A 20,419-nucleotide genomic window follows, 5' to 3' on the forward strand; every position below is an offset into this window, starting at 1 on the left:
AACCTCTAAATCCTTACATTAGCACTGGATCATAGAAAAAGGGGCTTTCATTAACATTAACATTAACATTAACGTTATAGATCAGTGGTGTGTATATGTAGGTATATTAGTGCTACCAAAAAAATACAAAATAAAAATTTTTGTTCACATAATAAGTGTGTGTATACTGTGTATACGCATTATGTATATATAAGGACACAAATACAGCATATAAATAAAAAGTAATAAAAATAAAATAAAAATAACAATAATTGCATCTAAAATAAAAGTTTTGTTTCCATAATATATATGTGTGGTTCGGTTCACGGCCGGAAAAGGGTGGCATGGCATGTCCCCTTCAGGTTGGTGGAGAGCTCTTGCCTCAAATAGAGGAGTTGAGGTATCTTGTTCACGAGTGAGGGAAGGATGGAGCGGGAGACTGACAGTGCAGCTTCTGCAGTGTTGCGGTTGGTACCTGTCTGTTGTGGTAAAGAATGAGCTGAGCTGCAAGGCAAAGCTCTCGATTTACCGGTCAGTCTACATTCATACTCTCATCTATGGCATGAGCTGTGGGATACAGGCTGCCAAAATCAGCTTTCTCCGTAGGGTAGCTGGGTGCTCCCTTAAGAGGTAGGGTGAGGAGCTCTGCCACTTGGGAAGAGCTCAGAGTAGAGCCGCTGCTCCTCCACATCGAGAGGGACTCTCTCGGCTGGCCTGGGAACGCCTCTGTATCCCCCCGGAAGAGCTGGAGGAAGTGTCTAGGGAGAGGGAAGTCTGGGCTTCTCTGCTCAGACTGCTGCCCCCCCGACCCGGCCCCGAATAAGCGGAAGAATGGATGGCCACTATTATTGACAGCACTAATGAATGAATGAATGGATAATATACTGGTAATATATATATATATATATATATATATATATATATATATATATATATATATATATATAATATACTGGTAATATATATATATATATATATATATATATATATATATATATATATATATATATATATATATATATATATATATATATATATAGGCTATGGATTTATATATGAGTTTTACTTCAGAAGTGTTTGTTGTGGCAGAAAGGAACAGGTTATCACCATTTTAAAAAAAAAAGAAAAAAATTCTGAGAATTACAGGAGGTGAAACTATTTCAGAGGTAGGCCTAAGTACAGGACAAACAAATCAGGTGTGGCATTGTTCGTCAACCGGTCGACATCTAGCCACACACCTGCTCACTGAGACAGAGAGCCGACACTCAGTCAAGAGTGTGCGACGATCAGACTGATTGAGGACGTAGATGAAGAGAACAATTTTAAAATGTTCTTTTAATTATTCACATATTTTCTGTACATTTTATACGTCAGCTTCTGGCATATGCATGTATTATGAGAAAATATGGTGCTTAATTTTAATCAGAGGTCGCCTTTCACATTTTTGATGTGCTTAATTTGCACTGTATCTCTTGGATACGGAGCAAACGTCAATGTTATTTTGGAACCGACTGCTACTTCGCCATCTAAACTTCCTCCTTTGAGCCCAATGGAGGAGACTGATCCCGACCCAGTCGAAACCACCCAAGCGGTGTTTACACTGGACTACCCCCGCATTCAGATCCCGTTTGAGATTACTTTATGGGTGCTACTTGCGTCCTTTGCGAAAATAGGTGAGTGATTACACATTATATGGCAAGCTGTTTTAACATATATTCTTTTAGAAACACGTAACTAGTGACTTTTTGATGTTAGTAGTATACTTATTTATTTTAATTATTAAGTCGTCCAGTGCTGATTCTATTCCAGTTTTACTAGCAGCCTAAAGATGTATTAGATAATAGCCTATTTGTTTGGGAAACACTATATGCAACATATCTTATCTCAATTTTCAATAGATTTTTTTTTACTTGGCTATATGAGATAGTTAGTCAGAAAAGCATCTTTATTCTTTATTCTTACAAAAATGGTAAAAAGGTATAAAAAAAGTTACTAGAATATAAAATGTAAGAAAAAGATTCAGTAAATTAGATTTAAGGATGAATGAATAGGGTGTCATGTGTAGCTATAGAAAGCACATAACGCAGGAGTGGACATAAACAAAGTACTTTTAATAATAAATCCACAAGGCAGGAGAGACACAGGAGACAAACACAATATCAACATCAATACCAGAACTAAGGAGCTAGGACAAAACATAGGGCTTAAATACTAGAAAAGGTAATTAGGGGAGAACTGAAACAGGTGTGTAGCTAATTCATCGCAAACCATACAGACATGGACCTCAGGGAAATGAAGACAGAAACAGAACTAAAACAAAACATAATTGTGACTGTTCGCCGCCCTCCCGGAAGGTCATGCGGTTTGGCTGTTCGTCCACATAGAAACACAACACCAGGTCCCTGAAACTGATCATTTTTGAAAACTACTGCCAGGGCAATGATTTTCAAAAACTTCTTTGCAGTGTTATTTTGTTGTCTGAGATTTTTGCCATTTCTCCATGGTTGGGGAGTAACAGAATACATGTAACGGCGTTACGTAATCAGGAGACAAAAATCCAGTAACTGTAATCCGTTACAGTAAAAAGTTACGTTAACATATATTCCACAAGACAAAAAAAAAAAAAATGCTGAAATTATTAAAATAACCCCACTCAAAAGTTTGGGAACCCTTGGTTCTTAATACTGTGTTCTGTTACCTGATGATCCTCGACTGTCTTTCTGTTTTGTGATGGTTGTGCATGAGTCCCTTGTTTGTTCTGAACTGTTAAACTGAGCAGCGTTCTCCAGAAAAATCTTTAAGGTCCTGCAGATTCTTCAGTTTTCCAGCATCTTTGCATATCTGAACCCTTTCCAGCAGTGACTGTATGATTTTGAGATGCACCTTATCACACTGAGGACATTTGAGGGACTCAAAAGGGGGTGAGGGGGTGAAAACTTTTGGAATTTGAAGATCAAGGTAAATTGTACTTAATTTGTATACCGGGAAACATACAAGTATCTTCTGTTGCTTACGAAGGGCAGAACTAAATGGAAAAAATATATATTTCAACAAAATAAGACAAATTTGGCCATCTTCATCGTGTTCAAAAGTTTTCACCCCCCAGCTCTTAATGCATCTTGATTTCCTTCTGGAGCATCAGTGAATGTTTAAATCTTTTTTAATAGTTGTGTTTGAGTCCCTCAAATGTCCTCAGTGTAATAAGGTGTATCTCAAAATCATAAAGTCACTGTTTGAAAGGGTTCAAATATGTAAAGATGTTGGAAAACTGAAGAATCTGCAGGACCTTAAAGATTTTTCTGAAGAACGCTGCTCAGTTAAACTGTTCAGAACAAACAAGGGACTCATGCACAACCATCACAAAACAGAAAGACAGTCGAGGATCATCAGGTAACAGAACACAGTACTAAGAACCAAGGGTTCCCAAACTTTTGAGTAGGGTTATTTTAATAATTTCAGCATTTTTTTTGTCTTGTGGAATAAATGTTAAAATATTTTATGTACAATATCTTACTCAGGACAGTACTAAATAAAAAATAACATGCATTTAGTATGATCTCTCTTATTTTTTGAAAATTACTCATATTTTCACAAATTCTGCAAGGGGTGCCCAAACTTTCGAGCCCCACTGTATATATATATATATATATATATATCTATTTTCCTTTTGAATAAAATTTTCCATTGTCTAAAAATTGTTCTTATTATATTTTCATTGAAAAAAAATAATAATTTGTATTCTCTATTTTCCTGTTGAAGAAACATTTTCCATTGTCAAAAAATTGTGTTCTTATTATATTTGCTTGGGGAAAAAAATGAATTTGTATTCTCTATTTTCCTGTTGAAGAAACATTTCCTTAAAATTCTTTCTTAATATATTTTCTTCAAAATAAAACAAAATAATCTGTAATACCAATACCATGCACTAGATGTCTGTATAGTCCTTTACATATATATTAATTCAGGGCTGTGAAATTCTTAATTAATAAATGTTGTTTTAAAAAAATTATATTTGGCCTTGAAGTAATCCAGAAGTAATCCAAAAGTAATCAGTTACATTACTTTCATATTGTGGTATTTGGATTACATTACTGAATACTTTTTTTATGAAGTAATTAGTAACTGTAACGGAATACATTTTTAAAGTAACCCTCCCAAGCCTGCATTTCTCAATATGAATTATTCAGCGATCTTGCATCCTTGTGTTCTCTTTCTACGGCATCATCAACTGTTGAAGTTCAATTCCAATTCTCATGAATACAAGTACAGAGGATGCATTAAAGTTCCCGGATGTCGAGTGCAGGCTTTAGAGCAGGGATAGGCAACTTCGGTCCTGGGGCCTGTACCATGATGGTAGCTGAACAAATTCAGAGTTACAGGATTAGTTTTGGGTTGACAAAACCAAACCTCTCCAATCCGGCTTTGTTGGTACCATGATGCTGTTCATCAACTTTCTTTGTCAATTCAGGCTTTGATCCTGAGTTTGTGGAGTGCGTGCACATACATGTGTGACATCACTGGCGAGCAGCCAATCACGAGCCTTGCAACACAAAGCAAGTTTGTTTTACTTCTCGCGAGAGACCCAGCGAGATTCAAAACTAAAGGTTAAAGGTTTTGCTAAAGGTTAAGAGATTGAAGAATATGACAAATTTAAATGTCATGTGAAAAATGAAGGAGGACTAATAAAATAAATGATCTTGCTCCATCAGTGTAGTCACAAGTGGAACTTGTTAACTTAGTTTATACATTTGAAAATATATAGTGATAGACACTTGAACATGTAAGGTCAGATTTGTAATTTTTAAAACAATGCAATCTTTTGATACTACAGCTTATTTATAGTAAATGATCTGTATACATTGATATTTATTTAAAATAATTTATTATAAACTGCTTGTGTGTAAAAGATAAATAATAATAATAATAATATGAATCACAATAATTATATAAATCATAAAATGAATCCGTTATTATCATTAAAGCCAAAGGAGTTCATTTGTGTCGGACATGTGTCACTTCACTCATCTGATTGGTCCACCTTCAGTTTGAGATCTCTAACCCAGAACATAACCTGCCCCGGAGCAGGTTAGCCGTGCAGCGTAAGATACCATGGCAACAAACACCGATTCAAGCCGAGCTACTTTCATAGTACCTAAAACCCAGGGTTGGCGGAAACTAAGCTGAAACATAGCTGGCTAGCCACCTAATCCAGCTTCATGGTACAGGCCTCTGGAGGGCCACTGTCCTGCAGAGTTTAGCTCCAACCCTAATTAAACACACCTGAACAAGGCAATCAGTGTTTTCGGGATTACTAGATAGATACAGGCAGGTGAGTTTTTATGAGGGCTGAAGCTAAACTCTGCAGGATAGTGGCCCTCCAGGACCGGAGTTGCCTATTCCTGCTTTAGAGAATCGAGCCGTTAGAAATCCCAGAAGATGCTGTGGGCGGCCTGCAAGGCAAGCTTTAAAGAGCTTCAAGTATTTGTGAGAGCAAGTTTAAAGTAAATCTTAATCGTTTTGTTTTGCTTAATTTTAAAAAAGTAATAAGACCCGGGGAAAGTCTGCAGTTTTTTTTATTGGTGAATTAAAATGAACCTTAACATAGTCAAAGTTAAACATATAACACTGTAAAATAAAATTGCATACAATTATATGTAAAAAATATCTATAATAGTATGAAATGTTTTAATAAGTTATGACTTTGTTTGTAATTTTGTTATATTAATTATTCATTATATCCGCTGCTTATGCTGTGACTATTCAGTCAGTTAACCAAGAACACATCTCAATTCTCATAAGGGTACGTTCTGTGTCCTTGCATCCTTCCAAGCTTGTTCTTCCAAGGAAGCTTGGCAAGACGCTCCACGAGAACACAAGTTTGTGTCAGCATTTGGCTTGTGACATCGGAGCATGTGCTGTTATCTCTGCCTACTTGAAACTGTTTCAGGCTTCTGATTGGCCAACATTGCTTTATGGTTGAGTTTATATCGCCACCTGTTGGCTTGGCATGCTCAGGGCAACACAGGGAAATGCGGAGACAGAAACAGAACCAAAACAAAACCTAACTGCAGTGTTGGGCAAGTTACTTTTAAAAAGTAATTAGTTACAGTTACTAGTTACTTCTTCCAAAAAGTAACTAAATTAGTAACTCAGTTACAAATTTTTAAAGTAACTAGTTACTTAAGAAAGTAACTATTGCGTTACTTTCAAGTAAAATTGAATTTTAAATGCTCAAACGTGACCCCACCTCTACCCCTCTTTAAAGGAACTTAAAATACATGTGCATGTTCAATTATTTATGATAAATCTGAATATTATAATGAAATGGACACTTAATACAATACATTATTAACAGAAACATGAAACATTGTACACACATCTAAAAAAAAAAGTTGCTGTGGGACAAAGTGAGACTAGCCTCCAATCAAATGGCATGTATGTAGATATTATGTTTATATAGTGGATCAATGCAAATAACACGATAGATTTTTGGGAACTTTTGATATTTCCTTTTATTGTTTCTTTAATTTCTTGAAGGAAAAAGTAATGTATATACTTCTATTTAGAGAAGGCTACTTTTGGATTATTTGGGCTCGTCGCCATACCTGTCTCTGGTTGACTGACTGGCTTGTGTTGTTCGTTGTGTGTCCTGTCCTGTCCGATGATGGGTCGTTCGCGAATGAGCGTTAGTGATGATGGATCGACTCGTTCGCGAATGAGCTTTTGAGGAGTCGTTCGCGATTCGCGAATGAGCCGACTCTAAGAGCCGGCTTTTTTAGTTGAACTTCGGGAGCTGGCTCGCATATCTGAAGAGCCAACTCTATTTTTTCAAATTTAGCCTATAGAAATTAAATAATTATGTAATAAAAATTGAAATATTATAGTCAAAGTCATTTAAAGAGCCGTTTGTGAGCCAAAGAGCCGGCTCTTTTCAGTGAGCTGAGTCAAAAGAGCCGAATTCCCATCACTACTATACGTGCTTTCGAAAACCCGCCCAACTCTACCTCTGATTGGCTTACAATGAAATTTTACTCTACCTCAGCCAATCGTCAGCATTTATGCGCTTGTCTCGTGCTCTGCCCACTAACCAAGGAAGAACAGTAAAAAAAAGTATTTGCCTCTCGCTCAGAGATCTAGTTGGTCTGATGAAAAAAAAAAAACAGCTTCATCATCAGTTATAGTAACGCGCCGCATTTTTTGGCAGTAACGGTAACGGCGTTATTAAGATGAGAAGAGTAATCAATTAGATTACTCGTTACTGGAAAAAGTAATGCCGTTAGTAACGCCGTTATTTATAACGCCGTTATTCCCATCACTGCCTAACTGTGACACAGGGTACTTATAATCCCCCCCCCCCTTTAACTACTTGCACACACACATTAACACTAAGTAACAAGTATTGTTTTTTTTTTTTCTGAATAGGTTTCCATGTTTACCATAAGATCACGGTCTGGGTGCCAGAGTCATGTTTGCTGATCTCCATTGGTCTCATAGTCGGGGGCATCATGCACTCACTGCACGAGAAGCCGCCGGCAGTGCTGACCTCCAACGTCTTTTTCCTCTATATGTTGCCACCCATTGTTCTAGACTCAGGCTACTTCATGCCCACTCGGCCTTTATTTGAGAATTTCGGCACGGTGCTGTGGTTTGCTGTGGTTGGCACCTTGTGGAATTCTATTGGCATAGGCATCTCTCTATTTGCCATCTGCCAGATCGAGGCGTTTGGTGTGCAGGACATTACCCTACAGGAGAACCTCCTCTTCGCCTCCATCATCTCAGCCGTAGAACCAGTGGCTGTCCTCACTGTGTTTGAGGATATCAGCATCCATGAGCAGCTCTATATTGTGGTATTTGGAGAGTGCCTGTTCAATGACGCTGTCACTGTGGTAAGTGATGTGTGGACAAGGTTTTTAGATGTACAAAACCAAGTGATAAAGGTTTCAAAAGGGGCGTTCTCCCCACCCCACTCGTCACACTCCAGTTAACATTTCTTAATTTTTCTTAGTGTGAAACATAAATAGAACTATAAAGAACCTTGTGTGAAATGGAAGGGTTCTATGGATGTTAAGGGTTCTTAATGGAAACATCAATGCCAATAAAGAACCTTTTTGAGTGAGTTATAGAAAGGGATTGGGAAAAAAGATTGAGACTGATCAGCCATACATCGCCAAGGGGAAAATAAACACTTGACACTGAAAATGGTAAAAAGGTAAAAAAAATGTTACTAGTACATAAAAAGCAGGCTACTAGTAAATAAAAAATAGATAAATTTGGCGATGAGGACAAAGAATAAGACTTATATTGTCATTCTCTCCATGGGAAAGCATGTGCTTGAAACTTGCTTTTACTTGGTGCATCACTTAGAAATATACTTTTTTCAAGATTTTCTGTTTTGAAGATTGTGTCTGAATTTGAATGGACTGACATAGATATGCCATTGATCAAAAAGTATCACAATTAGTTTCAAAAGAAATACGCTTGTATAGAATCTCCTTTCAAATCTTGTCCTAGTAACAGATTACTTGAAATCCAAAAGACAACACGAGCATGCAGAATTACTCAGTCATTTGATACAGGCTGAAACACCATGGTAAACACATTGTGTATAAACATTGTTGCTTTCTTTATTGTGTCAAACATAAATTAAATACTTATGCACAGTTACATGTTACATTTCTTATTTTATTACATTTGAACCGAAGTAAAGAGAAAAAGAATAGTAATAGAACGAAGTCTTTGTACTTTTGCTTAATACAGTTAATATACAAGTACTTTCTACAGTACTCATATATTACCATTAAAATACTACATTTTATTTTTTATTGATCACTAATACAATTTATGAAGATTGAAAGATGGTAAAATTCAATACTACATAAAACAGATTCAGTTCAATACTTAAATAAAAACAGAGAAAATATGTAATGAATCTCTGTAAAATAAGTAAATTAGCCAATTTTGTTCAAATAAATGCCTGCAAAAGTTGGGATGTACAGTGCATGTAAGGTTGGGAATGAAAAATCAATTCCAATTCCAGAATCGGATACTTAATTCCACCTATCAATTCCTTTGTGCACCTGTTTTATTTTTAGGTTGTTAAAAGGGGCTGTTAAAATGTATTTGTCTTTGAATCATTCATTCAAGAGTTTCATTTTAAAACTGATTCATGTTTTACCCTGCGTGATGTTCTGCGTGTTGTGTCATAACTTTGTGTTGTTTTGTGAATCAGATTGTGTATTATTTATAAGTAGTTCTCGCTGTCTGTTTCAGGTGCTCTATAATCTATTCAATCATGTAGCAGCGCTCGAGGTGGTTGAAGCTGGAGAAGTTTTTCTGGACATAGGTCGATTTTTTGTGGTTGGCTTGGGAGGTATGATTTTCGGCGTACTGTTTGGCTTTGTGGCAGCCTTCACCACGCGCTTTACAGGAAAAGTGAGAGAGATCGAGCCTCTAATAATCTTCCTGTACAGCTACCTGGCCTACCTCATAGCGGAGCTCCTTGCCATCTCCAGCATCATGGCGTACGTAAGGGCTCCTAACTACATTTTTGAAGAAAATATATATTTCTTTGGCTTTTCCTGAGTGTTGTGTTCCTGTATCTACAGTATTGTAATCTGCGCCTTGACTATGAAGTATTACGTTGAGGAGAATGTATCCCAGCGCTCCTGCACCACCATCCGGCATGTCATCAAGATGTTTGGAAGTGTGTCGGAAACTCTGATCTTCTTCTTTCTGGGTGTTGTTACCATAACAACAGAGCACCAGTGGAACTGGGGCTACATCCTCTTTACTCTGCTGTTTGCTCTTCTTTGGAGAGGCCTGGGTATGGGAGAATATAAAGAATTCCCAAATTACTAAAAATAAGTTTTTAATAGTAGCAGGATACACTTCTTTAGCCATTGTTAAAGAACATTATTATTTGTGCTATTGGCAAAAATGTAACATTTATTTTTTTCTTAAGGCATCCTGGTCCTAACGCAGATCATTAACCCCTTCCGCACAATTCCTTTCAACTTCAAAGATCAGTTTTGTTTGGCCTATGGTGGGCTGAGAGGAGCTGTGTCCTTTGCCTTGGCTTTCACTCTGCCAGACAGTATCGGTTGCAAGAAGCTGTTCATCACAGGCACGATTGTCATCATCATCTTTACAGTGTTCATTCAGGTTCTGCACCTTCTCACAAGAGCGAATGAGTCTTGCTTTAGGAGTGCTTTAGTGCAAACTAGCCAAGAATTCCTATTTATGAATCATCTCCACATATGCAATTTCCCATAACTAGAGCTAGACTGTCGATGCTACAGAGATCATTAGAAGCTGATTCACCACTAGTTTGTGCTCTCTGTTTCTAATCTCTGTTCTGCTCAAATAAAGCTTTACTTTTCATATATTACAAATTAAATTTATCATTTATACACTGCTGGTCAAAAGTTTGGAATAATAATAAAAAAAAAAAATAGCAGCAGATTTAAAATGTTCACCAAGGCTGCATTTATTTGATGAATACATAGTAGTATTGTATGTAGTAGTGTCCAGTATCCAAATACTATTTCTCTTCACAGGGAATTACTTTAAGACCCCTTCTAAAATTAATCAATGTTCGTAAGACAAATCGAAACCAGGAGACCATCAATAGTGAGATTCACAAAAGGGTATGTCTGTTTCATTTCTTTAATTTGAACATTGCTTAATCAGTAATTAAGATCAGTTTAGTTTTGATTCAGTTACTCTGTTTCAGTTGATGGAGCACACTGTTGCTGGTATAGAAGATCTGTGTGGACAGTGGAGTCACTACTACTGGAAAGACAAGTAAGAGTTAGTTTTTTTTTTTCTCACTACACAGCATTGTTCAATGGAAAATTACAGACAACAGCTTAGAAGTATTTTAGTGTCATGTTTCCACTTTTTTCTATCATCATTTCATTAGTGTCCCAGAAACATATAACCGGTTAGACTGGTCTTACAGCTTTGTCATGTGTACATGCCTTTCCCAATCAGCCTTAGGTTTTTGTAAATGTATTCCTGTTAGATACTACCACAGCTGTAATCCTAGAATTTTTAAGTTTTATTTTATTTTGGAAAAAGATATGAATGGATAAAGGACATTTAATTTGACTCAGCGAGTTAAATCTCAACATACAGAATCCTGTATATTCTGTGATATCACATTGATTTTGAGATTCATACATGTCTTTGGTTGCCAGGTTCATGAAGTTTAATAACCGGATCATTCGCAAGATTTTAATCCGTGATAATCGTCCCGAGTCGAGCATTGTGGCTCTGTATAAGAAACTGGAGCTTCAGAACGCCATGGAGATACTGGACCAAATGCCCGGTGACATCAGTGCAGCCCCCTCTTTAATTTCATTGCAGTACGTCTCCTTTTAACGCTGTCACTTCTTGTCTTGTCTTCCTCTTTTCAGAAATCTTTGAAACTGTCTGAAACTTATTTCTAGCTGAATCTGTGTAGCTTACATTTATTAAAGTCCCAGTCATTTCAGTTAAGGTCTGTAGTCACAGCCAACATCACAATGATTTACTTCCTGTCGATTTATGTTTGTCTTTTACAATAGCAAAGAAAGAAAGAATGCCTCCAAATCCAGGAAGAAGTTATTGTCATCTGATGTGACAAATATGCATGAACTCTTATCAAAGAACATGTACAAGATCAGACAGAGGGTGAGTTATGACAGAATGTTCTGAACTTACAATAGAGGAATTGCTGGAAGAAACCAAACAAACACTGACAAACAAACAACAACAAAAGAACCACCATTAAAAAAAAGTCAAATGCTCAATACAAAGGAATTAGTTAAGAAATTAATTATTTTTAGGACACTGACCTACATGAGAAATAACAAGCAGTTTTGTGCCAGTTTAAAGATTTGTATGACCTACACTGAAAATATAACTGTGAGTTTTGATATCAGTCTAATCTAAATGGTTTTGATTTTGTTCAGTTTGTCAAATAAAAATAAAAATAAAAAATATTGTGCATGATTAAAAAATATTTTCATATTGATGACACATACTGACTAGCTTTACTGGCTGCATTAATTATTGTGGGTTTTATTAAAATGGTCCAGAACATATTTTTTTTTTCTCCAGTGTGGGGTTCAGAAACTAGTAATATTGCACTGAACAAAGACTACCATGTGTTTAAGGGAAAGTTTAATGTCTTCTCAAATAATTTGTATTATTATTTAGTATGTGAAGTAGCGGTGCATTAAAATAATCATGTTTATTTTGTTGCTTCTATTACCCTTCATTATATTTCACAATTTGTTATCTATATTTTTATCCATTATGCTTCACAGACAGTGTCTTACACTAATAAGCATTCATTACCCAATGATATAACAGCCAGGGAGATCCTGATGAGACGCCACACAAGCTTACGACGCAGTCTCAGAGCTGGAAGCTTCCATGGCACTGTATGTAATGAATGTATGAATGATATGATGATACAAGACAAAAAAACCTAAAGAATGCTGTCTTAAATCAGAACACACACTCATACATAATGATCTATAAAATATATACACTTCTAAATATGGAAACGAGAGTCGCTGACCCGCTTCTTGCTCTTTCTCTACCAGAACGCTTCAAAAATGTCCCACAACTATTTCTCTCTGCCCATGGGCCGGAGTCTGAACACTGGATTTCCTCCAGGGAGACTCGTTCACACTGGTGAGAGAATGTACTGCTGCTTAATATTTTTGTGCCATATTAAGTGACTTTGTTTTTGAGGATTCTTTGCTAAATAGAAAGTTCAAGAACAGCTTTTATTTGAAATAAACGTTTTCACAAGATGCGGTTGTGTTTATGGCTACTCCATTTGACATGCCATCTAGTGTTTGATTTAAATAATACATTGATGTGAGTAAAAATTATTTTCATTTTAGGTAGCTGTATTGACAGTAATATAGATAGAACTCGCTGCTGTTGTCTTTTTAGGAGATGGTGATACTGAATCGGAGATCGACTACCCGTCAATCAGGCGTCCACGGAGAGTGTCATCTAAAGCAGCGATGCCTCTCAGGCCGTTAAACACTCTGAAGGAAGTGGCTTCCTCTGTCGACACGGTGGACGAACAGAACGAGGAGCAGAGAGGCTACAGGAGGTCACATCTGGGGTCAAATGTCAGCCGTTCAGGACATCTGACCTCACATCTGCATCATGGCTCATCTAGAAACTATAGTGAAGGAGACCATGATTTTGAGGAGCAGCAATCACGGTTATCTCCACATGCATGGGTACAGGAACCGCAGGACAACAGTGATGTGCAGCACCCTTTGATGAGGAGACCACACTGGCTGCCACAGACACCACATGACAAATGAGATCTACAGGAGTGTTGGAATTGATCTCACCACATTGACTAGATAAAAACTAAAACATATACTAGACTAGACTTATACTTATACTAGAGAAAATACAACTTCTGAAACACACATAAACACAGAACTCACATAAAAGCTTTCTATGACTCTAATAAAGCTACTAGAAAAGGTCATATACAGTATATATTGGTCTGCTTAAAATGCATTTTACTGATATTGGTAAAACTGATAAATTGGGTGCATTGTCATTTTCATGCCGTTAAAAGTTGTTTTTTAATTCACTAAATTGAACTTTGGGATAGAAATTGTATTTTTCAGATTTAACAGTAAATTAAATTATTTGTTTTAACCACATCATAAGCAATTACTTGATTCATGAAAGTTACATTTCTATAAAGGACATAACATTGCTTTTGTATGTATTAATCTTGCTGTAAAATATACTTGGGTTCAAATATTAAATCTTCAGTATCAGTATCATCAGCACAAACAGTCCTTTAATGCATGAGATCATTTTCCTCTGGCATGCATCACATACTTTTTCAATGAGCTATAAAAGAAACTAAAATAATATAACATCTCGGTTACTTAACCATGGTTCCCTGAATAGAGAACGAGATGCTGTGGTGACGTCACCACGTATGGGAACACCTTCGGTGTGACGAATGTCTGAAGCCCTATACCATCCCGCCAATCCTACTGGCCAAATAGTGCATGCGCACACATCATATACCTGGGTGACGCGCGCCATTTCTCTCAGATTTCATGACTGAAGAAGAAGAATGCTATCAAGGTATGGCACTGCCAGGACCGCAGCATCTCGTTCCCTATTCAGGGAACCATGGTTACATACCTAACCGAGATGTTCCCTTTCATAGGTCACTTCGATGCTGCGGTGACGTCACTACGTATGGGAACGCTATACCATAACGCCTGACGTACCTGATAGCTGGGATCCGAGGAAGCATCTGCTCAAGCAGAGAGAACCCAGGAGCCATCCTCACATTCAGACTGTAGGACTTAAAAAAATTAAATAATAAAAAAATTGATAAAAGTGCTTGGTGAGGACCATCCTGCCGCAGCTCAGATATCATCCATAGAAAATCCACTGAGAAAAGCTTGAGAAGAAGCCACAGCTCTAGTGGAATGAGCTTTAACTCCTAAGGGCGAAGCGAGTCCGTGCGCCTCATAGGCTAAAGATATTGCCTCCACCAGCCAATGGGACATGCGCTGTTTTGTAACCGCATGGCCTTTACTCTTATGTCCAAAACAGACAAACAGCTGGTCAGACTCACGCCATGGGGCTGTACGATCCACATAAGCCTTTAAAGCTCTCACAGGGCAAAGACTTAGATCTCCTGACCCCGCCTCAGCAGGGGGTAAAGCTTCCAGGACCACTTGCTGAAAGCGAAAGGGATTAGATGCGACCTTAGGAACATAATTAGGCCTCGGTCGCAAAAGCACCTTTACAGAGCCCGGTGCAAATTCCATGCATGAGGGTGAGACAGAGAGAGCCTGTAAATCCCCAACTCTCTTGAGGGAGGGTAAAGCCATAAGAAGAAGTGTCTTCAGTGTCAGGATTTTATCCGGTACAGTTTCCAAGGGCTCAAACGGATGCCCTGATAAACCCTGCAACACAATGGATAAATTCCATGAAGGAACTTGCACGGGGCGGAAAGGCCTCAGCCGTCGTGCACCCTGTATGAAACGAGAAACCAGTAAGCTGAAATGGCTACCACGTAAACCTTTAGAGTGGCTGGTGTCACACCATCAGAAAAACGGTCCTGAAGGAACTCCAGTACTGAAGCCACTGGGCAGTAAACTGGATCCACATTACGATTTCCACCTCAAATAGCTGTAAATAGTCTCCACTTGAAAGCATATAAGCGTCTCGTAGAAGCTGCTCTAGAATTCAGTAAAGTCTCAGTAGTTTCAACGGAAAGACCAGGACATTCTAATGCACTCCACTCAGAGGCCACACCCACAGTTTCCATAGATCTGGCCTCGGGTGCCAAATCAGTCCCTGTGCTTGTGATAATAAATCTCCGCTAACAGACTGATCAGGTCCGCAAACCTACGTGTGCCATCGCGGAGCCACCAGCAGCAGCTGTTCCACTCTGTCCAGCCGTATTCTGGATAATACCGCTGGGATCAGACGAATCGGGGGAAAAGCATACAAACTGGTCCTGGGCCAGCTGTGAGCTAATGCATCCACGCATCCCTATGGGGGACATAGGGAGAACCATAGCGGGCAATGCGTAGTCATGTTCTACGCAAATAAATCCACTTTCGCTTCGCCGAAAATCAGCCATAAGAGATTCACCGTCTTGGGGTGTAATCTCCATTCCCCTTGTTCCAGAGCCTGTCTGGACAGCAAATCCGCTCTGAAGTTCAATCGTCTGGGGACATGAACAGCTCAGATCGACAGAAATTTGTTCTGAGACCAAAGAAGAACATGTCTCGCCAGCCTGCACTGGGGGCGAGAGCGTAATCCTCCCTGATGATTCAGGTATGACACAACCGCTGTGTTGTCTGATCTGAGCAGCACATGACGGCCGATCAGCAGATTCGAGAAATACTGGAGAGCCAGAAAAACTGCCAGTAATTCCAACCTGTTTATGTGCCAGCTGCGTTGAGCTGCTGTCCACACTCTGTGGGCTGGGCGCCCTTGACAAACAGCCCCCCAACTGGTCAAAGACGCGTTCGTCGTGTCAGTCTCTCAGAAAGCACAAATTCCCAGCCGAACCCCGGTCAGGAGCAGTGTTAATTTCGTTGACGAAGACTATGACGAAAAATATTCGTCAACTAACCTTTTTCCACGGACGAAAACTAAATAAAAACTAAATAAAAAGTCAGATATGATGACGAAAAACGTGACGAAATGTAACTGACACTTTAGTCAATTAATAAAAATGAGACGAAAATATATGGGAGGGACGAATGGAGAAGAGATCCAATCAGAGCGAATCTTTGAGGGTAGGTTGATCTATGCAGAAGCAGCCGAGCCATTTTAAAAAGCGTAAGTGTATCACTGATTATTTCTGTACCTAGTTATGTGTAATGCTATGTTTTAATATGAGCATTTATTAAAACAGAAATGTGTATTTTAAGAATACGTTTTATAACGTGCTCCGACCCGAGCATTCAACACATCAAGTTGGCTTCAGCCCCGCGATGCGGGAAAGTTGAACTGAGCAGCTGGACCGAGCTCTCCTTCAGGACGTTTGCGTCCTCCTGCACATGAACGAACAAATACAAATCGCATTTTAAATAAACATAAGAAAAAGAGTGAAAAGTGAAAGAGCTCAATTCAGTAGCGCGGTGTTCTGGTGTTCAGGGAGCAAGCAGAGATGCGTCTCAAAGTCTTCTTGCTTTTGTACCGACAACAAATACATACTAAATATGTCGAAATACCCGTCTTGGAAAGTGTGTTCGAAAAAGTCTGTAGTTATGTCTTCAGTGAAAGTAAAGAGTTGGAAAGAAATCGGATGCGTATCTTTGTAATGGATGCATTTGTCTCTTAAAGTGACCGCGCCTAATTTACTAGCTCTGCTGTCAGTGTCTTTAATGTATGAAAATGAAAGTAAATCACTCACTGCTCTTGATTGAATTACTTTGTAGTTTTAACAAGAATTTATCCAAAGTCAATCCAAAAATCAGATAGAATAGATTACATTGTTTTACTAGTGACAAAAAAAAAAAAAAAAAAAACATCATTAGGGACCTGAGCATGTTTTGCCTAAGTGTTTCTTTCTTTAATTGCTAATGCAACCTTTTCACACCACAGACTGAACCAAATTAAGCATTGCATCAGACATTATCAAGATGAATTTGTTGTTCTGACACAGTTTATTTGCTGTAGTTTAGAAATTGGTAATAAAATATGACAATAACTCGGGGTTAAACTGTGATATTGTAAGAAACGTTGAAGGTGTCTGAATACATTTTGATTTGATTGTGTATTTTATTTTACAGTAAAGACTATGCAGTGCTATTTTAAATGAACAAAAACAAACTTAAAAAAATGTAAACTTTGTGTAAATAGCACAAATAAAGAAATAGAATTAACATACAATACAAATATAATATAGGTGGTTGTCTATTTCAATAATACTGTACTTCATCTTGAAAGAATGTCATATGCATTGCATATCATTTAGGACGAATGCATATCTTTTTCAGAGAGCATGTATATTTTTCATTGAGAGCAGGCCTTATGTTTATTTTATAAATAACATTCCATAACGGACTGATGGAAACATTTAGTCAAGTCAACTAAGTTGACTTTGTTCTACTAAAAAAATCTAGACTAAGACTAAAAGACTTAAGACTAGACTAAGACTAAAACTCAACGGGCTGAAATATTCCGCCTTTTCATCCACCACTTAAAAGGGCGCATGTGAAGTAATCCCAGACGAATTACGGGGAATGCCGCTGCCATTAGACCTAAAAGCCTTAGGCACAATCTCACTGTCACCGTGCGACCCGCTTTGAAGCGCCGCACGCATGACGCAATCGACTGAGCGCGCGGGAGAGAAAGCTTCGCTGTCATCGCGCAAAGAATCCAAATCTATTCCCAGAAAGGTTATCCGTTGAGAGGGGATTAAAACACTTTTCTGGAAATTTGTGCGTAAGCCCAGGCTGTTTAAATGATTCAGCACAAGATCCCGATGAGAGTGTGCCTGAGTCTGCGATTGCGCTAGCACCAGCCAATCGTCCAAGTAATTCAAAACACGAACGCCCTGGAGCCGCAAAGGGGCCAGAGCTGCGTCCATGCATTTTGAGAAAGTATGGGGCGCTAAAGCCAAGCCAAAGGGAAGAACGCGGTACTGATATGCTTTGCCCTCTAAAGCGAATCTGAGGGATTCCTGTGTCTCTTGATGATATGAATACGAAAATACGCATCCTTCAGATCGATCGTAATAAACCAATCGTTTGGTTGGATCTGAGACAGAATAGACTTTACCGTCAACATCTTGAATTTGCTCGGCCTGAGTGCAAGATTCAGACGGCATAAATCCAGAATGGGCCGTAATCCGCCGTCTTTTTTGGTACCACAAAATAACGGCTGTTAAATCCTGCCTCCACCTGAGAGGGGTGTACTTCTTCTATTGCCCCTTTGCTCAGCAGAGTTGACATTTCTTGTCGCAGCACCGCTATTTCCGTCGGCTTCACCGCCATGGAAAGAATTCCGCGGAAACGAGTCGAAACTGAATGGTGTATCCGTGACAGATTGTGCGTAACACCCATTGAGAAATGTCGGGCAAGCGTTCCCACGTGGCCCGAAACAATACTAGCGGTCTCAAAACCTCCGCTTCCTGCAACGCTGTCATACACGTTAAAACGTCCGGGCACGAAAAGCCTGTGGCGTTCGTGCACAGGGGAAGTGTATGCATAAGAGTCGTTGCGTCCCATTGTGTATAATCCTGAAACGTGTCCACGGCAGGAATTAGGCCAACAGATTGAACATCGGGCTATGCCGCTAGCGAAAAAGCGGCGGCTGTGCGAGCCGTCATAAATGGGTCGTCTGTGTAGGACCCTTGAATTGCCCCTCGAATTCCGAAAGCAGGATTGCGCAGAGTGTCTGAAGGGAGCGTTTGGCATTACAGCTCGATCCAATGCTGCTCGAGGCGCTGTTTGCGACGAGACAGTCAATGTTTGAGCATGGGGACTGCAATGAGAGTGTCGGATGCACGAAAGCGGTCCAACAGCGCTCTCTAGTGGAGGGCACAGTCCCTGGAAAGCAGCGAAAAGATCAGGAGCTGCTATTCGGTGCCTGAGAATGAGAGGCATTTGCCTCCGAACTCAGGTTTAATCTTTTGCGCTGACGCTGGTGAGCCGGTGGAAAAACCTTAGGGCCCCAATCCTTAAAAAACGGTCGTCCAGCTTAGAGGAAGGTTGGGCCTCGGCCTTCTCAACCTCCCAGTCCAGCCCCAATTTACCCACCGCGCGAGAAACCATGTCCAACAGCTCACTGTAGGAGGGGGAAACACGCCTCTCCTGTCCGCTATGAGGGAGAGGGCTAGTGTCGGCAGTGAAGTCCTCAGACCCAGAGGCCACGGTGGATAGAACGTTGTCATCATAGCGTCCACAACCGAAGGAAATGGCGCCGCATGCCTCCGGTGTGGGCTGTAAATCCTCATTAGAGAAGACGACAGGCTCAATAAAACTTTTATTCTGCAGCAGGGTAGGGGAGAGCGAGCGATGTGGAGAATATTCCAGCGCTGCACTGTCCACAAAATCCATGTCACACGTGTCACCCCAAGCTATCGCCCCGTGCGGTGCCTCGGCAGTCGCAGAGGTGACATGACGGGGGTTAGACTCAAGGGCGACATCGGGAAAATACTTCCACCCTGTAGCGCAGTACTCTGAGCCGCAGGCCATCACAATGGGGACAGGAAGAAAGGCCGCTAAGCGCCACCTGTGCGTGATGCAAACCAAGACATACTACGCACCTGTCATGAGTGTCACGCGCTGTGATGTACCTGGTACACGGCTCCTTGCATTTTCGGAAACTCATCGCGCCCGCGAAGAGGAGTTAAACACTACTTGAAGAAAAATTGCTGGAGAACGCGAGATGATCTTAGGGCACAGATGATTCGCTTTCCTGAAGGAATGAAATCTGAGCAAAATGGCGCGCGGCACCCAGGTATATGATGCGTGGGCATGCGTAGGGTGGTGCCATGCGCTATTTGGCCAATAGGATTGGCGGGATGAAATAAGGCTTCAGACATTCGTCACACCGAAGGTGTTCCCATACGTGGTGACGTCACCGCAGCATCGAAGTGACCTATGAAAGGGAACAGCAGGATTTTGTGTAGGCTCAGGCTTCTTTTATTAAAATAAAGTATTATATTCTTACTCAGAAATTTGTGTAATACTTCTTAGGTATTTATGACTGTAAAAAAAAAAAAGAGCATAAAAAAACATTTAAAATAATAATTGTTAACACATAGATAAATTCAGATGATGATAAAAATCTAATAAAAATAAAAATAAGATAACATTTCCCACACATACACAACAAATGTTTGGTTTCAGTAAGAGTTTGTAATATTTTTTTCTCTTATACACACCAAGGCTGTATTTAGTTGAACAAAAAT

At 39.4% G+C, this 20,419-nt stretch overlaps 1 protein-coding gene across 1 annotated transcript; it reads left to right on the forward strand.

Annotated features, from left to right (window-relative positions):
• The first annotated feature begins 1,191 nt into the window (after nucleotides 1-1,191).
• slc9a2 (solute carrier family 9 member 2) lies at nucleotides 1,192-13,793 on the forward strand. The gene is made up of 12 exons (XM_026272308.1): nucleotides 1,192-1,652; nucleotides 7,402-7,865; nucleotides 9,250-9,500; nucleotides 9,585-9,802; nucleotides 9,941-10,140; nucleotides 10,536-10,625; nucleotides 10,712-10,782; nucleotides 11,178-11,345; nucleotides 11,547-11,652; nucleotides 12,291-12,407; nucleotides 12,573-12,663; nucleotides 12,931-13,793. The coding sequence occupies exons 1-12, from the start codon at nucleotides 1,385-1,387 to the stop codon at nucleotides 13,314-13,316; spliced, it is 2,430 nt and encodes an 809-aa protein (XP_026128093.1). The 5' UTR covers nucleotides 1,192-1,384; the 3' UTR covers nucleotides 13,317-13,793.
• The last annotated feature ends 6,626 nt before the right edge of the window (nucleotides 13,794-20,419 follow it).

Source organism: Carassius auratus, chromosome 9 (genome assembly GCF_003368295.1).
Source record: "Carassius auratus strain Wakin chromosome 9, ASM336829v1, whole genome shotgun sequence".
NCBI classification, from domain to species: Eukaryota; Metazoa; Chordata; class Actinopteri; order Cypriniformes; family Cyprinidae; genus Carassius; species Carassius auratus.

Coding starts and splice junctions, on each gene's coding strand:
- slc9a2 (XM_026272308.1), top strand. CDS start 1,385: ATGGTGCTTAATTTTAATCAGAGGTCGCCTTTCACATTTTTGATGTGC. Junction 9,501..9,584: donor GCCATCTCCAGCATCATGGC/GTACGTAAGGGC, acceptor CTGTATCTACAG/TATTGTAATCTGCGCCTTGA. Junction 10,141..10,535: donor TCTTTACAGTGTTCATTCAG/GTTCTGCACCTT, acceptor TTCTCTTCACAG/GGAATTACTTTAAGACCCCT.